General features: G+C 41.6%; 1 protein-coding gene across 4 annotated transcripts in view; it reads right to left on the bottom strand.

The window, feature by feature from the left end:
* The window catches only part of ddr1 (discoidin domain receptor tyrosine kinase 1), a 62,649-nt gene that overhangs the window by 25,794 nt on the left and 10,507 nt on the right, over positions 1-26,348 (bottom strand). For all 4 annotated transcript variants that reach the window (XM_077574511.1, XM_077574512.1, XM_077574514.1 and 1 more), the window contains exons 2-5: positions 11,073-11,233; positions 7,704-7,809; positions 2,948-3,023; positions 1,492-1,644 (exon numbers count right to left, since the gene is read on the bottom strand). In XM_077574511.1, coding sequence (XP_077430637.1) covers positions 1,492-1,644; positions 2,948-3,023; positions 7,704-7,809; positions 11,073-11,175 — 438 coding nt within the window. In that variant the 5' untranslated portion in view covers positions 11,176-11,233. The remainder of the gene's footprint in view (positions 1-1,491; positions 1,645-2,947; positions 3,024-7,703; positions 7,810-11,072; positions 11,234-26,348) is intronic.

Here is a 26,348-nt window from a genome sequence, read left to right as displayed (position 1 = left end):
TCTTGAATGTACAATGCTGTGACTCCAAATTCAATGTTGTTTTTTTTAAGCTAGATAACATTTTGTCTTACAGTACAGTGTACAACCAACCGGAATATTTTCATCTTTAGCCGTCGTACTTCCTTTATTGATTTGCACACGCAAGACGTCAACCTGACGAGAATATGAATTGGCACATACATCCGTGGCGACAGCCCCGCCCCCCCTTAACCCCCCCCACCCCCCACCCTCCAGACGATCGAAGCGTAGATGACCTCATCCCATAATGCATGTTACTCACTTCTAAAGCCGAACGCCAATTGTCCAAATAAAGCCTTTGAATAGTAACTTTAATCAGACTACTAAACCAGATATAGTAATAATTTAGATTACTAACTATTTGAATTCGCAGCCATTATTGAGTAATGCGTTACCGGCATCACTGTGTGTAACAAGTTGAGATGGTACGGTTTGTTTGTGCAAGACTACAATTAGTGTTAATTAATGATGAGTTGCATTTTTTTTTTTATCATTTAATGCTAACTTTAATTAATTGAAACTTAAATGTCAAATTTCAATTTCAATTTCAAATTTCAAATTTCAATTTCAAATTTCAATTTTCAAATTTCAATTTCAAATTTCAATTTCAAATTTCAATTTCAAATTTCAATTTCAAATTTCAATTTCAAATTTCAATTTCAAATTTCAATTTCAAATTTCAATTTCAAATTTCAATTTCAAATTTCAATTTCAAATTTCAATTTCAAATTTCAATTTCATTTTAAATTAAAATTTAAAATGAAATTTAAATTTAATTTTAATCATCAACCGGCCAACAAAGTTTGCGGGCCGCTGTACTGTGCGGAAAACATAACGGCATCATCGAATAATAGACTGACTCAACTTTCATCACATTATAGACAACTGGAAAAAAATAATAATAATAATTATCCTCCCCACTACACATTCAAACAGCACCACAAAATGGCAAACTCACGAGAAGGGCTCGATTGTGCATACTGGTGGACTTGCTATTCAAGCCGTGTTATGAACTTAATCGCAGAAAAGCTCAAATGAAAAGCCTCCAACGTGCCAAACTGATTTGCGAGTCGAGGCCTGAGGCCAAATTTTGCAGTTGCAGCATTTGTGCAAAGATTGACACTGGCGCGCCGTCTCTGGAGTTTGCTGAGGCAAGCTTCAAAACAACAGCGGCCTCCTTTTAAACGTTGCTGCCGGAGGTCTAATCCCCATTGTGGAGCGCGCGCGTGACGCTCGGACCAGGTGCTGATCGCGAAAGAAAATATTGGACAAGGGAGCCAACAATGGCTGCTTTCAGCACAGGTGTGTCGTTGTAGGGAGCTGAAAAAGCCCCACTGGGCTCTTTTTGTTACAACACGGCACGGCTCCTCTCCCAAAATCATACGAGAGGAATTCGATATAAAAAAAAAAGAGACGAATATGAAGCCCTGCCAGCAATAACACTTAATGAACACGCTTCGATTGTGTCCTTACTTCCTGGCCCCAGCGGTCCTTCCAGGTGATCCATTTCACGCCGTCGCGAGAGTAGCGCAGGCGGTAACTGCGGACAAACTCCTGGCCGTGCCCGTCGGCGTGACGACCCTGCGTGCCCACCAGGGCTAGGAAGTGCAGCTTGCGAAGGTCCACCTGAAGGAAAAACAGAATCAGTCATCTTAGCTTAGTTTAACTCATTCACTGGCAGACATTTTACTTGACGCAACCCCCTTCGCTCTCGGCTTATTTTGACTGGATTTTGACTGATTTTGCAAGGTCCACAGAATATTGGGTTCTATTGCTATAAAAACATGGAACCTACCAAAAGAAAGATTAGAGTCTCTTCTTTCCCCAAGAAAAAAAGTATATTTGTATCTGTTTCTGTTTTGCAGCAATTAGCATTAGAATATAGCTAACTTTCATCATTATTTACAAACTTGTTGAAAACACTGGCAAAAAGAACTTGTTGCAACATAGCACTGGTTGATCTCTTATACTCTGCTGCCACCCGCTGGCCGTTTTTGTCATAACTACCATTGCTTTAAGCCACCTCTTAATGTCAGAAGCTGCATCAAAGCCTTCTGTATGCTCTAGCATAAAAATAAAAATAAACATTAAAAAAATGTATAAATAAGCTTTTGGGACCATGGCAATATTTCAAATAGAACGTGTTTAGACGTTTTTGGGCGCAAATGAGATAAAGATGGAGTGGAAACAGGAGCTGGTGGATATTAAAAGTCTACACACCCCTGTTCGAATGACAGGTTTTTGTGTTATTAAGAAATTAGAGCACGATAAATCGTTTATAAAAAAAATTGGGGGGGGGGGGGGATTTTAGTGGAGAAATAAAAAACTGATGTAGTGTTTGCACAAATGTACACACCCTCTTAAAAATTAGGATGTCTGTGTTCTAAATTAACCGATGACGTTCAAACTTGTATTAAATGAGTCCGCACACATCTACCACCATTTAAACTGCCTCAGGCATATCGGAAAGTTTTGCTGTTCTAGTAAGTTTTTTTTTTTTTTACCTTGTTCTGTTTGCTTTAGTTGCTTATTTACTTAGCTACAGTTACTTATAGTCAGTTAATTAGTAACAGTTACAAGCAGGGATTGTGGCTGTGTTGATAATTAACCAATCACATTCAACCTCACGTTAAAAAGGAGTCGGCACACACTGGCCATCATTATAAGTGCCCCAAATAAAGTTCAGGTGTTCTAGTTGGCTTTTCCTGTCATTTTAGTGGTCGCAAGGTATAGTCACCTAGCATTTGAACCAAAGTATGTTGACATTTTATATCCACGCTCAGAGAACTTCAGTCTCACATCAAGTCATACTTGACATGCTGTATTTTTCCAAAAAGTTGTGGTCACAATGAACTATAGAAGTTGGACTGTGCGTTTTCCAAAGTGAGCGCGATTATAAATCAAAGTGAGCTGGAGGCGCGGCGCTAACCTGAAGATATTCCGATCCATCGGGGAAGACGGCGCCTGCGGGGCACCAAGCTCCGTCCCCGTCGCCGGTGCTCAACCTGAAGATGGACACGCGTCTCATTTACAAGCAGCTGACATAGTGAAAGGCCCGGACGGAATAAAAAACACGCAACTCCGCGGCAATGCCTGCAGCACCGCGCAGGTGAAAAGCGAGAGTTTGGTCGAAAAAACAAACGGGCGCAGCATAATGGATTCTGCAGCGAGAAGACGCCCACATGCAAACTGACAACGTTGTCTGCAAACACACTCGAGCTGGGAAAATGTCAAAATGTGCGCAACACGTGCACATCTGAAGACGAGGAAATGAGGTGAGCTGCGCGCTGTGTTGCAACAGCTCCTCTTGGACCACTCACACACACACACACACACACATTTACACACACACTCAAGACAATTCCAGCACGACTTTTTCTCCGAGGACGCCCAACGCGTTGCTCGGACCACCTAAAAAGCAAAAATCATTACGACGATGGCGTCATGCAGACGGTGATGCTGCTCCCTTCAGAGGGTGAGCTCATGCGGCAGGAAACGGCCATTAGAGGGCCGTGATGGAAAGATGAGCAGGGCATGAATGCGTTATATTGCTTGTGGGGGGGCAGAACATAAAACGTTAATATCATGATACAGTAATGAAGAAATAACAATCAATGTATTGGAAAGCTACAAAATGTACTTTTCTTCCTTGTAACAGAAATTTGAGTTCAAACTTCCGCCTTCGCTATTCGTATTGACATTAGCCACAGAATCAACTCGGATGGTTTACTCAATGTACTTTTGGCAAAAGCACTTTCATAGTCCAACAAATGAAAAATCCAAATTCGAAATGGTAAATGGAGTTTCGCTTGTACAGCGTTTTACTTGATCATATGTTTACAAAGCCATATTGACTTATCTCATTCAATAGTAACGGCATGTAGCCGACACAGGCACGGCAACAAAGAGACATGCTAACCTTTTTAGTTTAGAATAACTTACTTGAACCTCCAGGATCCCGCACAGCACCCCTGGCCAACAGCAGAGCTTTTTTCTCTTTGGCGCCATTTTAAATCCATCAACATTGCTACTAGCCTCATTCCAGCTAGCGCTAAGCTAGTTCATGGCGCCATTTTAAATCCATCAACATTGCTACTAGCCTCATTCCAGCTAGCGCTAAGCTAGTTCATGGCGCCATTTTAAATCCATCAACATTGCTACTAGCCTCATTCCAGCTAGCGCTAAGCTAGTTCATGGCGCCATTTTAAATCCATCAACATTGCTACTAGCCTCCTTCCAGCTAGCGCTAAGCTAGTTCATGGCGCCATTTTAAATCCATCAACATTGCTACTAGCCTCATTCCAGCTAGCGCTAAGCTAGTTCATGGCGCCATTTTAAATCCATCAACATTGCTATTAGCCTCATTCCAGCTAGCGCTAAGCTAGTTCATGGCGCCATTTTAAATCCATCAACATTGCTACTAGCCTCATTCCAGCTAGCGCTAAGCTAGTTCATGGCGCCATTTTAAATCCATCAACATTGCTACTAGCCTCATTCCAGCTAGCGCTAAGCTAGTTCATGGCGCCATTTTAAATCCATCAACATTGCTACTAGCCTCATTCCAGCTAGCGCTAAGCTAGCTCATCCCTCAAGTCTGGTGTCAAAGTTTGAAAACTCCCTTTCGTTTGTTGCTAGCATGGCGTTAGCATTAGCAAGCTTCAGCAAGACGTTAACCAGACAAATATTCCCGTTGCTGGGACAATATTAGCAGTTGAGACATTAGCTGGCCCAAAATAATTCTACAATATCCGCTCAAATGTAGCGTGTACGTAGCTTCCTCCCCTACGTCGAGATGTTAGCCATAGTGAGACGTGCTACCCAAACTTTCCTCTCTGACGACAATATGACGCGTTCTGACTCGAACGGGGACATTTTGGGTTGCCATTCTTTTGCAACAGCAAAGTCGCTCGAGTCGCCACCGAATGCGCAACCCGAATAAAAATACAGTATGATTAAAAATCTAGTTAACATTTTTGTCTGATGAAGCAAGCTCATAAAAGATATTGTAGCTGTCCAATAAAAAATTTAAAAAATCCCAGAAAAATAATAGTATTAAAAGACATATTGAAAACCCATAACAATACATTAAAATATTATAAATACTATGCAATATAAAATTGGCATATACTCAATTACGACGAAACTTTATGTGGAAAATTCTCCTAAAGAATTTTTGACACTGACAAGACGAAATTGTTAGGGGTTAGCACATCTGCCTCACAGTCAGGAGATCCGGGTTTGAATCTCAAATTTGTGCTTTCTGTGTTCAAAACTGCTTGCTACGTGATTTTCCAAATGCGTTTTGAGTGTGTGGAAGGGCTAAAACTATCTTAAAAACATTTTTTCTCATCGTCTCTCTATAGCGCCGATTTTCACCTACACTTGGACGGTACATACATTTTTGTCCAACCCTAATTGCTTCCTATCTAAATAAAGGCCACAACTGTACGACCTCCACTTTCTTGGAGCTGCGTTGCTGCAATCATCTGCACGTCAATCGGCCCCTTCCCCTCCCCTCCCCTTCCCTCCCCCTGCGTGCTCCAACTTCCCTTTGAAATGATTCCGCCTGTGCTTTTTGCAGCGATCCCTCCTCGCTTGTTTGCTTTGCCGAGCGTCCGCCACTCTCGTCCGTCCCACCCGTGTCCCCTCGAGAGCGCCGCGGCTAATAATCATTTCCACATGGTCGGACTCTCTGCCAAACGCGCGCTCGCTCGCCCACACACACTGGTGGTATCACTCCTACTCGTGGTTATTAGAGCGCCTCGCGGGGCCTAACCTGCTCTGATGGCCGTCCTGCCAGACAGATAATGTCATTACAGACACACACTCAGTCATCTTATGTCACAATAAGCTTCAGACAAATTGCTTTAGGACGGGGGCGGGAGTGACCGTACATAATCTAGTTTCATTGCAACGCATTAGTTGGAATAAAAAAAAAAAAAACACTTTGAGAGGCGCTGAGCAAACTTGCCGATGAATGGATTGAAACACTTGACGCATCAATTAGCAGAAATAAACACACGAGGTTGCATGTCATCATCTGAAAGGTTTGACTTGTTTTGCTGCTGCTGGTGGGTGGAAAAGTCAATAAATATACAAGGTCGGCAAATACACTGTCAAAAATGGTTGGTTTTAATAACATTTTTCTACCGGCAGCTTTTTTTTTTCTTCCTTCCGAGTTTGTTAGTTTTGCATTTGTACCCCATATTTCCTTCGCTGATGCATATTTATGATCCACCTTCCTTTTTTCCTGCTTTCTTCATCTTAAACTTTCTTTCTGGGCGACTTTTCCTTCCTTCCTTGCTTCCTTCCTGGTGACTTTTCCTTTCTTCGTTCTTTCCTTTCTAGCATCTTTTCTTTCTTTCCAGATGTTTTTTCATTCCTTCCTTCCTTGATTGATTCCTTCCTTCCTGGTGACTTTTCCTTTCTAGCATCTTTTCTTTCTTTCCAGACATTTTTTCATTCCTTCCTTCCTTCCTTGTGATTTTCCTTTCTTCGTTCCTTCCTTTCTAGCATCTTTTCTTTCTTTCCAGATGTTTTTTCCTTCCTTCCTGGTGACTTTTCCTTTCTTCGTTCCTTCCTTTCTAGCATCTTTTCTTTCTTTCCAGACATTCCTTCCTTCCTTCCTGGTGACTTTTCCTTTCTTCGTTCCTTCCTTTCTAGCATCTTTTCTTTCTTTCCAGACGTTCTTTTATTCCTTCCTTCCTTGATTGATTCCTTCCTTCCTGGTGACTTTTCCTTTCTAGCATCTTTTCTTTCTTTCCAGACGTTTTTCCGTTCCTTCCTTCCTTGTGACTTTTCCTTTCTTCGGTCCTTCCTTTCTAGCATCTTTTCTTTCTTTCCAGACGTTCCTTCCTTCCTTCCTGGTGACTTTTCCTTTCTTCGTTCCTTCCTTTCTAGCATCTTTTCTTTCTTTCCAGATGTTCCTTCCTTCCTTCCTTCCTTCCACTTTTTCCTGGTGTCCATCTTTTTAGCCTTAACTTAAATCCATTTGCCTGCCTGCCTTCCTTCCTTCCTGGCGTCTTTTCCTTCTTTCCAGATTTTTTTCCTCGTGTCTTTTCTTTCTCTCTTTCCTTCCTCACACTTTTTTTCCTGGCGTATTTTCCTTCCTTCCTCATTTCCTTTCAGACTTTTTTTTCCTGGCCTCTTTTCCTTCCTTCCTGGTCTCTTCTCCTTCCAGAGTTTCTTCCTGTCGTCCGTCCATTCCTTACTTTCTTCCTGGTATCCCCTTCCTTCCTTAGACTTTTTTTTTCTGGCGTCTTTTCCTTCCTTCACCTATCTTGGGTTCTTCCATTCTTCCATCCTTCTGCCTTAACTGAAATCCATCCGTAAGCCTTCCTTCCTTCACTACACCTGCTTTTTTTTTTTTTATCCACGTGTCCTTACAGCCTACTCAAGGCTGCTTTTCTGCCTTCCTTCCCTACCTTCACTCCTAGGTTACCACGGCACTTCCTTCCCGTCATTCTATTCATTTTGCATCCTTACTTCCTTTGCCTAAAACGACTTTTCAGATTTTTTTCAGTAGACCCACCCAATACTGCTTTAGAATCAATTTCCTTTGTTACTGCCTCAAATGTATTTACATTACTCACAAAACACACAAATATGCGAATTAAAAAACGTTCTTTACATAAAAGCAGTTAAGGGCAGTGAACATGAATAATAGACGGGCTGAACCCACTGACCTCGCATGTTTGGCCTCGGTGGAGTCTGACCAGGCGCTTGAGGCGGTGATGTCAGAGTCTAGAATGCTGCCATCCTCCATCCCCAGGGCGTAACGACACTGAGCGGCTGCAGATGCAGACAGGAAGGCGACGGAGATAAAAAGAGAAGAAGAAAAAAAAAAACAGCCATGAGGCACATTGCTATCGGCAAAGAGCTTAAGCGGGGCAGAAACGGAATATCCCCATTCCGAGCATCAGCCGGCATCATTGGTCACGCAGCAGAGCCTTGTTATGTCATTGTTGGGAAAACTTGGGGGCTTTGGTGAAGAGAATTCCAAACCCTGCAATAAATTGGACTGTAACTTCACCCATTCTGCTCGTATTTATCTGGAAGGGAAAAACATATTCCCGTCAAACATGCTCAAATTGCATCACTTATTCCTGTCATTGATAAAAAATAAAAAAAAACTCTGCAAGTCAAAACCACACCTGAAGCATTTGTTGGAGCGTGTGCCCCGTCGTCCTATTTGAGCTTACAGTGCCACTGACTGGAAAAGGTTCCAATTGAGTCACATGCTGCTGCATAGTCACCAAGCACAATATGAGCTACATCGGCCCTCTTGTGTGACCCAATAAAATATTTTTTTAAAATGTATATTTCTTGATTTAGGATGACTGGTGTCCAAAGTTCAGCCCGTGGGCCGTTTGCAGCCCACCATTCATGAAGCTTTTTACATTCCGGAATTTAAAACAATTTTTTACCCATTTTTTAAAATAACTATTATATACTGTATAAAAATGTATATATTTGTCCTGATGGACTGCTTTTTAGCATGTTTAATAGATGAAAGGAATGTCAAAGTTGCCCCTGCAATTTTTTCTTATGCATCCTTCAGAAGAAAAGTTACGCACACCCCTGCTTCAGATGCTCACTGAGCTGCGGTTTGGTTAAATGCTAGGCTGATTTGCAAGGACCTTAAGTATAGTGGTGCCTTGAGATATGAGTAACCTGAAATGAGTTTTCGATATGAGCGGTCGATATTCTTTATCCTCTGCAAAGAACGACATATTGCTGCTGTGCTGAGAATTTGATAGGAGCGGAATCTACAGTAAAAAAAAAATATTTTTTTTTTTAAAAACTAAGCTATTATTAATATCTACTGTATGTTTTTATAAAATAAAAATAAAAAATAAAATTATATATTATATAATAAAATAAAAAAATAAAATTTTAAAAATTTTAAATTAAATAAAATTTTGGTTTCAACACATGGATAAATAAATACATTTCAGAAATTCCTGCAGCACACCTGAACCTCTCAAGCTGCACACTAATGTCGTCGTGAAATCACCGGATTATACCTCCGGGAAGGAAGGAAGGTGACTTGCCCCATCCAAGACGACAGACTTCACATTCCACCTTTTGTACCCCCCCGCCTCGGCTCCTGTTACAGTGAGCCCTGCCAGAGAGGATTTGCAGCACGGGGAACAAAAGGAGCGGCAGAAAACCCGGCGCCGGCGCTAGGAAGACAAGCGAGCGCTCTCGGGTGCCTGCGTCGATTCGGTTCCAGCGGCAGACATTATCAAACGATCCAGATAGAGTAGGATTACAAAGACCGGGAGGCTGTCTGTTCCGAGGGTCGGGTCGGGTGGCGATAAAGTAGGGAAGGGTACTGACAGGACACAAAGGGGGTGTGGATGGGGGGGGGGGGGGAGGGGGGCTGTCATTGAGTCACCTCGTTGGAATTTGGAGCCGAGTGGCAAACGTTAAAAAGTCCGCACACACCCTTTAAAACAGGTGCCCACGTCATTAAATCATCCTCGTCGCACTGACACTCAACAACAGTTTCACATTTTACGCCTTCGTGGGAAGGCAAGTTCACTTACATTTTCCTATAATGGCCTAAAAAACATATCGTATACCTTCCAGTTGCATTGCACCTGAAACCGACCAACAAACCGTGTAATGACTTTTTTTGTGAAACTATCGTTGCCATTTCCAACAAAAGTGTTGTTTAAGTTGCAGCTTGTGTTTGCTGCCACAGTTCGATATTAAAATCCGGCGTTCCTGTTACACCTGGTTGACCCCCCCCCCCCCCCCACCCCAACCGCCTCCCACCTTGTATATTTTGACTGACTTCATAATGTGGCTGTGCATTAGCAGTCCTGAGGAGCGGGGAGGGAACGATTTCACTCTCCTGTTACACTCCACTGGCTGGCAGACAGGATGAAAACACGCCGCGCAGCCTGTTGATAACACAACAGGAATGAGACTCACTGATTTGACGGTGTGAGGAGAATATTGGAGGGAAGCAAAGTGTGGGGGTTCGAGGGAGTACATGACTAAAGTTTTTTTTTTTTTTGCAATGAACTATTATGTAACCAGCACTCTATGAACAGTTGGGTCAAAAACAACCCAATTATGGGTAAAAAAAAAAAAAAAAAAAAAAGGACCAATCCTCTACTTGGGTTAATTTGACGCAACTTTGAGTCAAAAATCGGATCATTTTATATAAACAACCCAGAAAGTTGATCATATTGTCTACTTGGCTCAACTTGACTCAACTTTTTGGGTTGTTTTGGAAAAAAAAGAGAAAAAGGTCATTTTGTATAAAAACAACCCAGAAAATTGGGCCATATTGTCAATTTGACCTAACATTCTTTTTGTTTTGTTTTTTGCAACAAAAAAAAAAGGAAAAAAAATAGTTAATTTTGTAAAAAATAACCCATTAAGTTGGGTCAGATCCTCTACTTGGGTTAATTTGACCCAATTTTGAGCAAAAAAAAAAGGGCCTTTTTGTAGAAAGCAACCCAGAAAATTGGGTCAAATTCGGCCATAATGTGAAGTGGATCGGCCCATTTTCGATTCATAATTGGGTTATTTTCAACCCAATTATTTTTAGAGTTTAACTCTTTGACTGCCAAAAACGTTAAATAACGTTTAGTAAAATCCTATGGAGGAGTGCCAAAGACGTTAAAAGACGTTTGTTTCAAAACAGAGGTGAAACTAACCATTTTCTATTGTTGATTACTCAAAAACGGAATAAGGTAGAAACAAACTTTTTTTTCTGATTAAAGATGAGAGTCCAATCTTTCATTTGGTAGAATGTGTGTTTCCATAGTCCAAACACATAATTTTCTGTGGACCTTGAAAGATCAGTCAAAAGATCAGTCAAAATGCTTAAATCGGCTGGCACCCACGGCATCCCTTTTCTGAAAACGTCTGGCAGTCAAAGAGTTAAGTTGAATCGTTGTTAAAGACCCATTTTGACATAATGTGAACAGCTGCAGTAGGTGCTGCTGTTTTGGTTAGCGTCAGTCATCAAGCAGTTAACTCTTTGTCACCATTTCAAACGCGTTCCCCGTGTGACGTTACGAGGTTCGTCCCACCTGCGTTGAAGTGCCACTCGTGCTCTTCCACCGAAGACACCAGCACCACCACCAGGGCGGCGACCACGGAGAAAGGAGTCAGCCGCCCGGCTGTCCTCGCCATGACTGCAGCAGCACGCCCGCTTACCTGCCCGCAGACACACTGCCGACCACGGGCATTCCTGTCGACAAGTAAAAGACGAAACATCAGAAACGGTTCAACTTTCCTTTCTTTGGTCCTTCCTCGGGTCTCCTGACGGCCTCACAACTCTGGCTGGAAGTGTTCGGTTTAGGTGAACGGTATGGGATTTTTTAATAGGTTTTAGGTGAACTAATGAATACATACACACACACACGCACGCACATACAAAAAAATAAATAAAAATAAAATAAAATAAAGGAGAGCAATGATGACATGTCAAATCGGTAAAATTACCGAATGAACAATACTGAGCTCTCCAGAAAAAAAGAAGAAAAAAAAAAGAAACGGTTCAACTAATACGGTCAAATCAAACCGTCAAACCAATAATCGGCGCCTAGCCACAAACGAGTGTTGCTTTTTCTTTGACCGCATCCATTGTGACGCCACCGCTAAGTTGAAACTCATAACAATGAAAGCTAACACCCAAAACTGCACTTAATAAATATCATTAGTCCCACCCCGTAAAGTGGTACGCTTGCTACTTTTATGACTGTTGAAAATGTAACTCAAAATCCTGCCTGAAGAGTTTGCTTTTCATCCAGGAACAAACTGTTGTTTGACTACTTGGCTATAACCGCAGTCTTTTGATGGTTCTCTCGGTAAGAAGTCATTTTCTTGCAGTTGCTTGCGTCCAAAACGTCTTGTTTGCACAGCTTAGTGAACTAAAAACAAAGAGGGAGCAGCACAAAGCCAAAAGTGGTAAAAGCCACTTTGAGGCGCTAATTTGTTCTTGGCAGAGGCCTGCTGAGTGACAACGATGCTTTGCTGCCTATAGAAAAGAACTCCAACGGTTAGCGAGGACGCTACAATTAGCACGACATTTACTCTTGTCGGCTGTTTTTTCGCCCGGGGACTTTTTTGCCCATCCTGTTTTGCAAATTGCTGATATCAAACTTGCTTTCGCTTAATTGGACGGGTTTATCCAGCCACGGGTGCTTATGTGACTAAGCAAATTAGCTTTGGAAAGATTCATAACAAGTCAAGAAAAAAAAAATCCATCCGTCCAATACTTGAAATTCCGTGACTTTAACAAGCCTCTTTTGGAAGCATCAAATCTTCCCAAAACATTGTTTAGTCCCACTTACTGCTTTTTGTCAGACAACAGCAGGACACGTTTGCCAAACTGACAAGACAGCTGACAGCTCGCATATTTTCCTGGTGAAACGTGTGCGGGGACGGAGTCCAGTGGTGGCGCGAGGGGGAAAGACGATAAGTGGAAGTCTGAAGTGGGAACGACAGCTGGGAGCCAAAGAGAGGCCGGCCTTTCTTCCCGGCGGAGCCTCCGAGGGTTCGACTACATCTCCTCGAGTAGAGCGAGCGAGCGAGCGAGCCGACCCGACAGCTGACGCGCAGCTGTAGCGGCCCCGCAGAGGAGGCGTCGAGGGCGAACGCACGGAAACAGACTTCAGCCTCGACTCTTGATTTACGCTCAGGCATTCGCCGCGTGATTCTTATGCTAATGCTTTAAAACGGGCTTAATTGGAAGAGATTAGCATTTTAGCGGTTTTGTCTAAAGATGATTTGTGCCGGGGAAGACACGACAAATTGTTTAGGGGAATATTTGAGGGTGACTGGGCGGCATGGTGGTGTAGTGGTTAGCGTTTTGACTCAACAGTTCTGACTTTCGCCACTTCTTAAACTCAGAATCACAGCGGCCACTTTTATGAAAAAGGCGACCCCGAACACATCCGACAAACAATGGAGGAAAAGCATCGACTTTTCTCCATCTTGCTTTTTTGAACACGTACAAACCTTTCCACGGCGAGGGAACAGACAACGCCATCAGGTTTGATTGGGTCGGATAAACTGCCGTTTGTATTCAAGTGCTGTGGTTGACCTGCTTGTTTTCTTCCACATTTTGCAAACGCGCAACAAATCAGCCACTTGTAAGTTGTAAGTTGTAGACTGAAATGGGGACAATTTTAGGCTGGCGCGTGATTATCGATGTTCTTTTTTTGTAGCCCGAGCACCCATTTTACATACGGCTTATCCTTTACTCGGTTCGAGGGTGAACTTCTGTGTGAAGCGTGGTGCAGTCATGTGACTGCTTGGCTGCGTTTGATTGGTCCAATGTCACTATTAGTGACATAGGACTCGTGAAGCAGTCAAGTGACAAAAGTCTCTCTGACAAAATGAAACCGATTGTGTAATAATAACAGATAATATTTGGAGATGAAAATTTAAGGTAACTTGATGGACTTCACATAACCAAAAGCAAATAGAAAACCGTAGAATGAAATTGATTTGGAAAATTCCTTAAAAGATCTTAATCACGAGTATGGAGGGCATCGTTTTTTACTTTCGTTTAAAAGCATTTACTTCACTTCCGTTGGCAACTTATTCTATTTGTGTGCATCATAACAGCTAAATGCCGCTTCACCGTGTTTGCTTTCAAACCGAACCTTACTGATTTAAAAGCTCGCATTTGAGCATTTCAACAGAAGATTCTCCAAACAGACTATGAGAAAGTTGCAGCGCACTTCCCATTTACCGGCACTCGATCAGATGGATTTGTGAGATTACAACAGATTCTCGTTCCAAAACAATGAAATGGAAACGTGCGCGTGACGGAACAATAGGGGGCGATGACAACTTTGGTGACATACGGCCTTGGAAAGAATAAAAAGCTTGGGTGCGAAGGGCTCGGCAGTCACAGTTGCGGCAGCTGTCCCGAGTCAGTCCTGCAAAAAAAAAAAGGTACACGTGTTCCTAGTAAGGACAAGAAGATGGCGATTTTGGAGCACGTCTGGGTTCAAGTGGGCTTTAATGTGCTGTAGTAAAAAAAAAAAAAAATGGAGACTCTCTACTAAGCAGGTGTCCCTCGTCATCAACAAACACCGCAAGCAGCTATGTGGGTTTTTTTTCTTCCTTAAAGTAGGGTTAGGGTTTGGGTTAGAGGACGACATCACCATCACGGAGTAAAGCGTAAAAAAAACCAAAAAAACTGTCAAGACAAATGTTTTGGCGAGCGGGAACAAAAGCGTCGGCAGCCATCCGAGACCATGTTTTGTTGGCCGAGTCAAGTGGTGCGCAACAGCTGTGGTTCGAGCTCAGGCTGCTGGGAGAAAGGAGCGCAGTGTTCTGACGTTTTTGTCTTGGCTAATCCGGGCGCTGCTTTAATGAATGCGCATGTGAGCAGCTGCTCGTACCGCCGGCAAACGCAAAAAAAAAAAAAAAAAAAATCACCAATGGATGAGCCTTTTATGAGTTTGCATCATTGCCTCGTTGAGGATTTGCTATGATTAGATGAGCGGCAACAGCAACCGGCAGGTGTCTCGTGGAGTGGCACACAACTTGGAACCCGAGATCACTTCAATATGAGACGATTTGTTTGGTTGATAAATAATCCACTAATTGCAGTTTTCAACATCAGTCCCTCAAGTGGGACTGAGGTCATGTGGCACTTTTACTTACTGCCCTGACATATACAATCAAACGAGGGTTTGGTGAATGGTACAAAGTGGCATAACATGGAGCAGATTTTGTTGATAACATAACTGGATAAAAATAAACTCAACTTAATTTATAGAGGACTTTAAAAACAACCACAGCTGCATAGAAAGAAGAGGCGGCAGGTCTAGGAAGTAAAAACCCTGCCACAGTTTGGCTTTAGCTCCAGGTGCTAGCTAGCTAGCGGTGCTCGTTTACCTGCTAGGGAAGCTAGTTAGCTAGCGAGCTAAGCATCAATGGCAAAAGCCAAACTGTGGCAGGGTTTTTACTTTCTGGACCTGGATTTGCCACTTCTGATAGAAAGTGCCGTTCATAAAGTAGAAATCTGACATATAAAAACAAAGACAGCTAACGTAATGCATTAAAAACAAGGAAAGTAAACACAATAAAACACTAAAACAATGTCAACAAAGTCCAAGGCCAAAGAATAAAAATGAGTAAAAATGAAAACCTGTCAGGCTATAAAGTAACAGCAAATAGTCAAGTGTTCTCGACTGGAAGGGTTGTGAGCAAATTTCATACGTTGAAAACATGCTAACATGCTAACCGTATACATGCCAAACTGAAGGTGAATTCAGTAATTCCGCGTTTACATTTATTTCTTTAGTAGAAAATTGACAAGATGATGACCAAAAGTTGTTTGGAAACGAAAATAGCTGGAATGGTGAGTGAGGGTGGTGGTATGCATGGTGAGCAGAGAGTCAAGCTAGAGTGGAGTCTTACGAATGAGATCAACATCACCATTTTTAAAAAAATAAATAAATTTGGGAAGCGTGTTTGGTTCGGCCCACAGACATTTTACAACCGTGTTCACGCCTAACCAAAAGGGAAAAACAAAACATGATCTGATTAAACTGAACTACAGGGTGCTAATGTGAACACACCATGTTGGATTCAAAGGCTAGGACTGCTTTTGATCCATGAAACAATTTGACTTTTTCAATGAATCATATTCACTTCACAACTTGCACGCCAAATAAAATAAAATACTGTTTGTCTTCACTCTTGAGAAATCTAATGTTCAAGCGCCGGAAACCAATTTTTACAATGATTAAAACTCACACAAACCTGTGAAAGCCGGCTTTTCATGAAGTGGATGTTTTTGTTTTTGCACAGCGCCATTGAGTAGGAAGTTTGTGAAGGTTATGCTGACGGCCTCCATGTGTGCTTCGCTGTCGGCGTTTCTGCTGGTTTGCAACCACAAACGCTTTGAAAGATGTTTCTTGGCGTCAAGTTGTCAAAAGTTGAATGGAGCTTGGAGAAAAGGTTTCGATGAAACAAGGAAAACCCGGCATGCCTGTTCAAAACAAACTTCTGTTTACCTCGTCTGCCTTTTTCGTTGGCCATTTATTGACAGGTATGCGCGGCATGCACTCATAAAACAAGCCAGGTTAAAAAAAAGGTACATGTTGGAAAAAAGAGGCAACAGTGCTTTCTTTATCAAGGCACATCTGTAGCACATTTGCACAAGTCATCTATCCAATAACACAAATTTCATGTCTGCCATTCCAAGACAAAAAAAAAAAAAAAAAAAAAGACTCAACATCATCTGCTATTAATACAAATTGGAGCTGAATGTTGAGCACCCAAAATCAACGTGGAAGTTGGGAGCTTTGCTAAAGTCACCTTGGCAGAGTTTTGGAAGTCAACTGGCGTCTCTCCAACAAGCCGCCCCGCTTTCCATTTTCTTTATCAAAACCATCAACATGAATCAAAATGAAAAGGAGATTGTCTCCTTGAAATCGCATGTGGACATTGTTTGATGACCTTAAAGTTGGAGTACCACAGGGTTCACAAGTTCTCCATGTTTCACTCCACTGGAGTGTGGTGCAAGCGGACCGATTTAAAAAAAAAAAAACGAAAAAAGTGAGGCAACAGAAATGACTAAGAAAAAAGCCGCATGTGTCTGCTTACAACTTGTGATAAACGTACACGAGTTTGCCAACTCAGAACACCACATGTACGACACTTGGTGGGTTTCCATCCACCCATTTTTATTTAAATTTTCAACAAATGTGAAAATAAAACTGAATGGAAACGCTAGAAATTCTAAAATAGTTTTTACGCTTGGAGGGGGTGGATTTTGAAGCGAAAATGCAAATTTTGGAAACAGATTTGCACACTTTGACCGGACATTACATCACATGTACATTTGTAGTCCCAAAGGAATGTCGGATGATAAAGTAAGGTATGTTTGGGGGGGGCGACGAAACTGAAATATTTTTGGAATTAATTAAAGAAGCCAATATTGCTATTTTAGATGAAAAACTGCAAAGAAACGCTACAGTTTATCGAGAACTACAAAAGCAAACGCATACGAGCTCATCACATGGCACAGTCACTTCCTGGTCGTCGTCTTCTTTTAAATTACATCCCTATAGCGCCACCTACAGCGGCGGAGTCCCCTCTCAATATTCACAAAAGAAGAACAGATGGAAACAAGCATTAGTCGCATGTTCGTTTTGCGCATTTTCAGTAAATTCGCTTACAATTTTTGAAATAATTGGATGGAAAACTGCCCAGTGTCTGTTGCAGTACCAAGAATGAACTGTGAGAGGCAGTGTGGCGCCACAAGTGCATGAGTAGAATAAGAAATGGAAGAAGCTAGGCTAAATGTTAGCTTGTTTGGTAACCATATTACAGAGACAAAGTCTTCTACTTGTCATTTCTATTTCGGTGAATGACTTTTGTGTCTCGTTATACAAACGCTCAACGTAGCCAGTTGCTTGTTTGCTAGCACGAGCGACAGGTCGCTCACAATCACACAACACGTACAAAAGGATTTAGGATCATTCATTTTTAAACAGGTTTGACATTTGCGATTGTCAGCTTAAACAGGAAGTTAAAAAAAAAAAATAAAATCACTGTCAACACACCCCAGACCACAGGATCATTTTTCACAGACATCCAATAATTGGACCTTTGCTGACTTTTGATGACATGGGAGGGAATTGCTCAAATTAGGCCTGATTGTTAGTTTGTGTGTTCAGTACAAAGTTAAGATCTGAAATGGAGGCCAGCTCCAGCGTCACGTCCTCCGTTTGAGGTGACTAACAGCCGCAGGAGACCTCAAGAGTACCAAGCGCTTTGTTTTGGACTTCCTCCCCGCACGTTCAAACCCGTCGGTGTTTGCCCAAAGAGCGCTGGAGGGAAGGAAGTCGGAATTACTCTTTCGTTCCTCGCAGCGCTTTGGAGGACGAGGAGAGGAAGGCAACCCGGCGCTCGAGGTCATTTAGTGTATAAAAAGTTTTTGGTTTTTTTTTTTGCTGCTGCTGCGTGACTCAGTGACAAAGTGAGGGAAGCGCGAGTCCTCCAGCAAGGACATTTTTGAAGTGTCTGCCCAATGTGTTTGGTGAATGATTAACAAATAACGTACTTTCAACCAGTAGTCAGGAACACTCGAGTTTAACATTCGATTCCGCTTACACCAACCAACTCGTCAGCAGTGCGTCTGCAAAGCCTTGGAATAAATATTGGCCCGATATTATCTGGAGAAACATTTGGATCATCTACAGCAGCACAAATAAGCAGTCAATTAAATTTACAAAATTGAAAATAAGGCCGTCTGTGTTATTAACCACACGTCGAATTGTCTGAGAATACTCACATTAGCACTTAACCCTGGAGAACCCACGGGGTCAAATTTGGCCCCTATAAATTCTCAAATAACAAAGAAACAAATTTAACTTCAAAAGTCCAGAGTGCCACTTCTGACCCCTGCATGGGGCCATCTAGTGGATGAATATTGCACTTACGTGAGCCAGAGTGGTGGTGACAAGATGGCTGGCAACAAACATGCTGTTTTGTTGGGCTGGAAATCAACCCAAACAAAACCATCTTCTCAGCAAACCATCAGATGGTAAAATTGTGTTTTTTTTTGTTAATCTATTTCATATCATGTTGCAGAATGCCTAGGAGTATGTTTTATATATATATTTTGATAAATTAGCAACTCTGAGCTAGTTAAAAAAAAAAGGGTTAAAATTGAAAAAAAAAACCATATATTTTGGTGTTCAGTTAACTTATAGCAGTCATTTAATGTATAATTCTTAATTTCCAAAGAAGAAAAGGGTTCTTGGGTTCTCCAGGGTTAAGCTAGTACTAACAATTTGCAACATGAACGACACAAAATGTTACAACCCTGGCTAGTAAAGTTAGCGCTGGGGCTAGCGCTAACTTAGCGTTAAGGTGTCCAGGCTGCTCCACCAATATTAAAGCCTACTTTGGCCCGCCACCGAGTTGCTATTTGGCTTTCATGCTACAGGATGCAAAGCCAAGCCGAGTGAGCCGACGTGGTGCGACGCGAGTGTGGTCAGCATTGGTCATCAAATTCCACACTTGCGTGTCACACTATTCTTCTATACCAGGAAGTGGAAGTCATCGCAGTGGTATGTGGCGCTACTATGACTTGCGAGAGATGCTGGAGGGTGGTTTGAAAAGCGTCATGACCGAGAAGCAAGACAATGAAATTAGAAGAAAGAAAAGGAAAGTGAGCGGTTTCCTGGAATAATGTGAGTCATTAACTCATTCAACTGCCATTGACGGCTATTGACGTCAAAAATTCATTTGAACTATTTCTATTAGTTTAACATTTTTTTCCCCACTTTTGTTAACAAGAGTGTGAAAACCTAGAATTTTTTTATTGTACATTTAGAACAGATATAAAATTTGTGACTTAGTGAAGTTATGCGATTAATTACAATTGAAAATTTTAATCGCCTGGCGCGATTTAAAAAAGAAAAGAACAGATCAAAATTAGGGGAGTCAGGCGATTACAATTTTCAATTGTACTTATTCACTATAATTAACTCACAATTAATCACACATTTTAAATCTGTTTCTAAATGTACAATTAAAAAAAAAATTTTTTTTTTAGGTTTTCATACTCTTATTAACAAAAGTGGAAAAAGTGTCAAATTAATAGAAATAGTTTAAACAAATTTTTGACTTCTATAGCCGTCAATGGCAGTGAATGAGTTAAGACAACTCTGCTCACACACACACACACAAAAAAAAACAGGCCCCCTCTGAGCACACAAGCAGCTTAATTATTGCACAAATTCACAAAGTCTTAGTGGCGGAGATCTATGAGTTCCAGCAGCGGAAAAAAATGAAGGCAATAAGAGTTTGCCGGCGCGAAACGCCACCAAATTGCAATCAATGAAGGACTCGCAGTTCCGCTCGGCCCCTCAATGTCAGCACGGCAGGCGTGGGGGGTGTGTGTGTGTGTGTGGGGGGGGAGTGGTGGTCGCAAATGGTGACTGATGACCACGACTCCAGCTGCCAGATCGAGACTGGCTTCATCAGCGGCAGTCGCATTCGCTACAAGGTGAAAGAAAACATCGTGACCAGCTGGAGGCCAAAAGCACATTTGCCTTTACGACTCGCCGCCATCAAGAAAAAAAAAAACACCACGTCAATTCATATAACTTAGTGTTCATGACAATCCTTGGCAGAGGAAACAATCCATAACTCACAAGGAGTTTCAAGTCAAAACTGGAATGTCTGCCAAGGTTGAATGAGGGAGTTGTTTGTCTGACTGAATGTCAAGAGGCCGTGGCCCGGATCACTGATGGAAGACGACTGCGACCAAACACTAATTAGTCTGAGGAGGGGGGGGTCCATCATGACTCACGGCGTCAATCAAACCCGGAGCGGCGGAAAAAGCTTGGAAAAAAGGGCTACAGTGTAGCAATCACGGCAAAGCTCATCATCCTGAGCCAACTTGAAGCAGAATGAGCATTTTCGCTGTTTACGCAGCATCGTTGCTGTGCTTTCTCTCCAAAACGACAACAATGTCGTATAAACAAGCAATCACGACATCGTTTTTCTTCTCCACGTTTGCTTCAAAATTGCCTCAATTGCAACAACAAATGTGGTATCAATTCTATCCACGGTCGGGGTTTCATGAACTATAATATAGTACACGCGCGTCAGAACGTTGCTCAACACGCTCGAAATACAAGCGGGACCCGATCAAAGTCAAAATCAACACTTTGCTGAGTTGAATTCACTCGGAAAATGTCATTTTTAGCGTGCCACATGCTTCACTCCTATCTCGTGCGCCGATTTGCTTTTGCTAGCTAACAGACAATCACATAAATAAAAGGGCCAGACCGATTCATCGGCCACCAGGTATAATCGGTCGATTATTGCCCTTCAAACGTCTGCCAAAACAATCGGCCGATTATTTTACCATTAAAACGTTATCGAAGAAAACCAACGTTTCCGACCCTGTGAAAGTACCCCGAATGCACCATTTTGCTCGCAAAGCATTAGCTACTAGCAAGTGTGTAGCGTATGCTATTCCGGTTGCTCTGTTGTCTCTAAGCGTCCTTTAAGTTGTTTAATGACACCCCCAGTTGGAGTTAACTGTAAAACTAAACACATGACAAGAAGAATTACATCCACTGTATATTTAAACGCAAAAACATGCTTCATTTTTAAAACATGGTTAGCCTAGCACTAATGCTAAAAGCAAAGGATCCACTAATCTGTATATGTTAATGGTTAGCCGATAAGCCAAGTCTTTTGACTTTATTAGATTAATCAGTAATCAGCATTTTCTTCTGCCATTATCACAGGCAGCCAGCGCCATTTTGCATTCTGTAACTGGCCCATTCATTCAAATCACGTTGAAAAATCTCTTCATTCTTCACAAGTATAAGCCCCAATTGAAACTTTGACTGTGAATAGTATGATAAATAAAGACTTCTCGGCCATGTGGTTTGCTTGCTATGGTATGAAAATAAAGATTTTGATTGACATTGACTGTAAGAATCAAGCATTGTTTTCTAAAGACAGATTCTTTTATCGTTTGCCGTAAATGACATGAAAAATAATTAACACTCAGGGAAAGCTAATCCTCATGAAGAGCCGTTCTGGTATGTTGCATTAGTATAATCGAAAGCACTGCAGTGGATTTAATGAAATGTGGTCTATACTGGAAGTTATACACCATCAGTTTTATGAAAGGAGACTTACAATATTTTTTCCCTACAATTAAAACACCAGGATCCTTCGTAAAAAAAAAGGTCTCAGGTAAAATGGCAAGCGCGGCTGGCTTTCGTTACCATGACGACCGGGTCGGTGCATTGAGACGAGGTGAGCAGTTGGCTCGACTCAAGCAGCCGTGTAGCAGGTCCGTGCATGTGGTGCGAACAGGGAAAAAACAATTTTAAAAAATTGCTTAGGAGGTGGTGGATTTGGAAGCGCATGGAAAAAAAGGAAAATGGCAAATTTGGGCGATGGAAACTGCAAGAGTACACGCAACACGTTTTGACCAGATATGACATCAAACGTAGGTTTGTAGTCGCAAAGCAATGTCAGATGATAAAGTAAGGTATGTTTTGGGGGGGTGACGAAACTGAAATCTTTTTTGGAATGAATTCAAGAAGCGAATATTAATGCTATTTTAGATGGAAAACAGCAAAGAAACGCTACGGTTGATCAAGAATTACAAAAGAAAACCTCTGCTTCCTGTTTTTCTTCTTCTTTTAAATTACGGGAGGATCACATCCCTATGGTGTATAGCGCCACCTACAGCGGCGGAGTCAACTCTCAATATTTGCAAAAGAAGAACAGATGGAAACGGGCAGAATTCGCTTAAAAAAATTCTAAACAATTGGATGGAAATCTGACTACTGCCGGATCGATGTTATTAGTTAGCATGCCTATAGTATTTCCCATTTATTTGTGTTAGCATGACGCTAACTGACTTATGAGTATGTGGTTGTTTGAGTGTTATGTTTAGTATAATCAAGTGGAAGAACATTGAATTGTTCTGCCTGCCACTGTAGGTCGCTGGCATAGATAAAGGAAAAAATATTTTTGTAGTGCATAAATTATTTTCAGTGAAATTGGCTCATTTCTCACGGCACGCCTGGTGATTTCTTGAGACTTGTTTGGGAAGCTGACTTTAGGGGAGTCTAAAATCCACTACGACAGCGCGCGTGTGTGCGTGAGGACAAGTTTGGACTGAAAACGTGGAGCTGTAAGGGTTTTGGTTCTTACACAAGTCAAGTCGGGACATGCGGAGCGATAGGCTACCCACAGAATCGGGCAGGAATGAGAGGAGCGGCGCGGCCTTCCTTTTTGTGCCGACTCGGGCATTCGATAAAAGCGCGTCCGAGCGCTCGATAGCAGCCCTGGCGCTTCTGCGCGTTCATTCCGACACGCCTCGCACGGTGAGGGCTTCATTAATTTGATCGCTCCGTTTGGAAACGATCACATATCAGGTGTTGCGCAACGCGCTGTCGACGTTTCTCGGCCAGTTACCATGACAACCGTTTTTTTTTTTTACCTGGGCCAAAAGGGCTCCTATTGTCGACAGCGTTTGTTTGTTTGTTAGTGAACGCGAGTACACGGGCCGAGCGAGAATGCAATTATTTGCGCAGCAGAACCAGTCAAAGGATGCAGGTTCTTGTATTTTTCTTTTTATGGGAGATGCCCTTAATCTCTGAATAATGCACGAGTCTGCAGAAACGACGAGCGTGTGCAATTACATGCCGGCCTCTCGAGACACGTGCCATAAACTGTATTAATCAGATAATGCCATTAAATATTAAACAAATTCTACCAACATGAAACTTGACAACATCCTCGGCGGCTTTATTTATTTAAGCTCAATTACTGCCATCAATAACTCTCAAAACTTTAATTTCGTAAAAAATAAGGAAATTGCAACATTTTATTCTAAGATTCCAACTTTTTTCTCATAACATGACAGAACTGATACGTTGAATTGTAACTTTAGTTTGGTGATATGAAGACCGTGACCAGCGGTTGTGTTACATTGGCTAATGCTAAATGCTAATGCTAAATGCTTATATATAGTAAAGCTTTTCTGGTAACGTTTCAGCTTTGTCATAAAATGTCGCCAATCAAAACTTTTTTCAGAATATTGGGACCATCATCTTGTAATATTATAAATGCTTAAAATTACAACTTTTAATGGTATGATTACATCTTTATTCTCAAAATTTCTTGTTTTTTCCCCCCCACATTATTCTGATAAGACCAACATTGTTTTAATAAAAAAAAAGAATGGTAAAATGTAACTTTTTCATCATAATTTCCATCCCAAAAAAAATAATACATATTAAAAATACACATATTTGTGGTTTGCCATTCAAAAATGTACATTTTGGGGGGGAACCTATCCTCTTTGCTACTCCCTGAAAAACTCACCTATTCGCTTGATTGTGCTCAAGGCAAAGCAATAAAGCGTTGCTTTGCCGCCGTCTTACTTTCAATGAACTACATTGAAGTGAGTTGAGAAGCTTCATGCAGAGAAATCATGTAGCATCTCTGGTCGATGCCAACCACGGATTTTCACTATTCGAGCCCGGGCTCGGCCCGTACCCATTACAAAATGTCTGAGTTCATCTCCCACAACCACAACATGTTCTTGTGATATTACCCAAAGTCCTCAACTTAAAACGACACCATTTGCAGCTTTAATCTACTTAAATGAATACTTTTGGCTTTGGCTCTACAAATCCCTTTGAAGTGTCTTTAATTAGTGTTAAAAGTCAGTATCAGTGTTCAATGTTAGTTTCATTCATCAAAGTTTTTCATGTTTTAATTTTCTACTGCCAAGAACGAACTCAACAGGGAGGCGGCGGTGACCTTTGCGTCTTCCCGCTAATGAGAAAAGCGTCAGTGTTCGAATTCCTAATGAGGTCTGAGCAAATACGAGCTCACTTTAACACGTCAGCGTCATGTCAGCGTTTGGCACAAAATTCCCCCAATTCAATTTGCACCGTCATGCCGGCACCTGCTTGGCGGGCGGGCCAGCCAGCAGAAGCATGTGACGGGCCGGCGGGACTCGATCGGGAAGGCGGAGAGACTCGGGAGACGAGAGCAGCCAGCGGCGGCTGTTCAGGAGGACCAAAATGAGTCCGGAAAGCACATTTTATATATATATATATATATATATATATATATATATATATATATATATATATATTTTTTTTTTTATTTTTTTTTTTTAATTGTTTTTTTTGGAGAGCTCAGTATTGTTCATTCGGTAATTTTACCGATTTGACATGTCATCGTCGCTCTCATTTTTTATTTTATATATATATTTTTATATATATATATATATATATATTTATATATATATATTTTTATATATATATATATATATATATATATATATATATATTTATATATATATATTTTTATATATATATATATATATATATATATATAATTTTATTTTATTTTTTTTTTGGGGGGGGGATTTTTTTGTTTGTTTTTGTATGTGGGTGAATATGTGTATGTGCGTGTGTGCGAGTGTGTGTGTATTCACGCATTTTCATTTAAATGTTCAAGAAATGCAAAAATAAAACTGAATGGAAATACTCGAACTTCGAAAAATGAGCCCAAAATTCGCAAAAACGTTTTTTACGCTTAGAGGGGGTGGATTTTGAAGCGTATCTAAAAAAAAAAAAAGGGAAATGCGAATTTTGCTGATGGAAACAAAACACAAGACCGGATATGACGTCACACAAACGTTTGTAGTCACAAAGCAATGGCGGACGATAAAGTAAGGTATGTTTAGGGGGGCGACAAAACTGAAATCTCTTTGGAATTAATAAAAATAAAAAAAAGTGAATATTAACTCTTTTACTGCCAAAGACGTTAAATGACGTTCTGCAAAAACCTACGGAAGAGCGCCAAAGACGTTAAAAGACGTCCTCCCATTTTTTTTTTTTTTTTTTTGAAACGGGTGCTGGGAAGGCTTGCGGAGCTCTCCTGAAAGTTTTAAGCAGGTTTTTTGAGCCTAATGACTATTTTTGGCCCCTAGAGGGCAGCGATGACTCTCTTTTGACAAGATTGGGTGGGCGTCAGTAGAGGCGGAGCTAGAGCGTTGAGCAGGAGATCAGAATGGAAAACAAAGGAAAAATGGCGGCCGGTCGCGAGGAGCTAACGCCAGAGCCGTTTTTTTTCAAAGACCAAAAGCATCGCTAAAAAAGCACATTGTTGATGACATGATCATCATCGATGATGAAGATGATGGTGACTCCGTGGTTGGAAAGCATTGACGCGGCAGTAGAAGACGTTAGATGGAGCTAGATGGAGGAGGGAACGGGCAATGGCGAGCGTTTGCAAGCAGCTCTACACTTACAAGACGAAAGGCATCGACCAACGCTAAAATAGTACATTGATGACGACGGTGATCATCCTCGATGATGATGAAGGTGAATCCGAGCTTGACGGCGAAATTGGAACCGCTGACGCGGCGGCTATGACGGTGTCGTAACGCGGAACGCAACCGAGCACGCACATGCGGACGTTCGATCGGACGACGGAGAGTGCCCCGAGTCCAATGCATATTCATCGGAGGAAGTGTGTACAGTCTGCTACTTGCTTTTTATTCCCTGGAAAAAAAGGCCGTCAAGAAAGTGTAACGTTTGCACGCAAAACGGACCAATGTGAAAGTGAAAGTAAACTGTTGTGCGAGTCCTGGCGTCTCCTTGCACGCAGGAGAGCGTTACAAAAGGAAAAACTGTATTTGAAACATCCACATAATTGTAAGTAGTACCACAGTTGCACACATTTGTAAATAGTTTGCGAAATTGTTTTGTCAAATTGTTACACTGTTGAATGGAAATAAACCTATTTTGCAATCAAAAAAC

Source organism: Vanacampus margaritifer, chromosome 9 (genome assembly GCF_051991255.1).
Source record: "Vanacampus margaritifer isolate UIUO_Vmar chromosome 9, RoL_Vmar_1.0, whole genome shotgun sequence".
NCBI lineage: Eukaryota > Metazoa > Chordata > Actinopteri > Syngnathiformes > Syngnathidae > Vanacampus > Vanacampus margaritifer.
The sequence above is the reverse complement of the archived record's forward strand: the minus strand, read 5'-3'. Positions and strand labels throughout refer to the sequence as shown.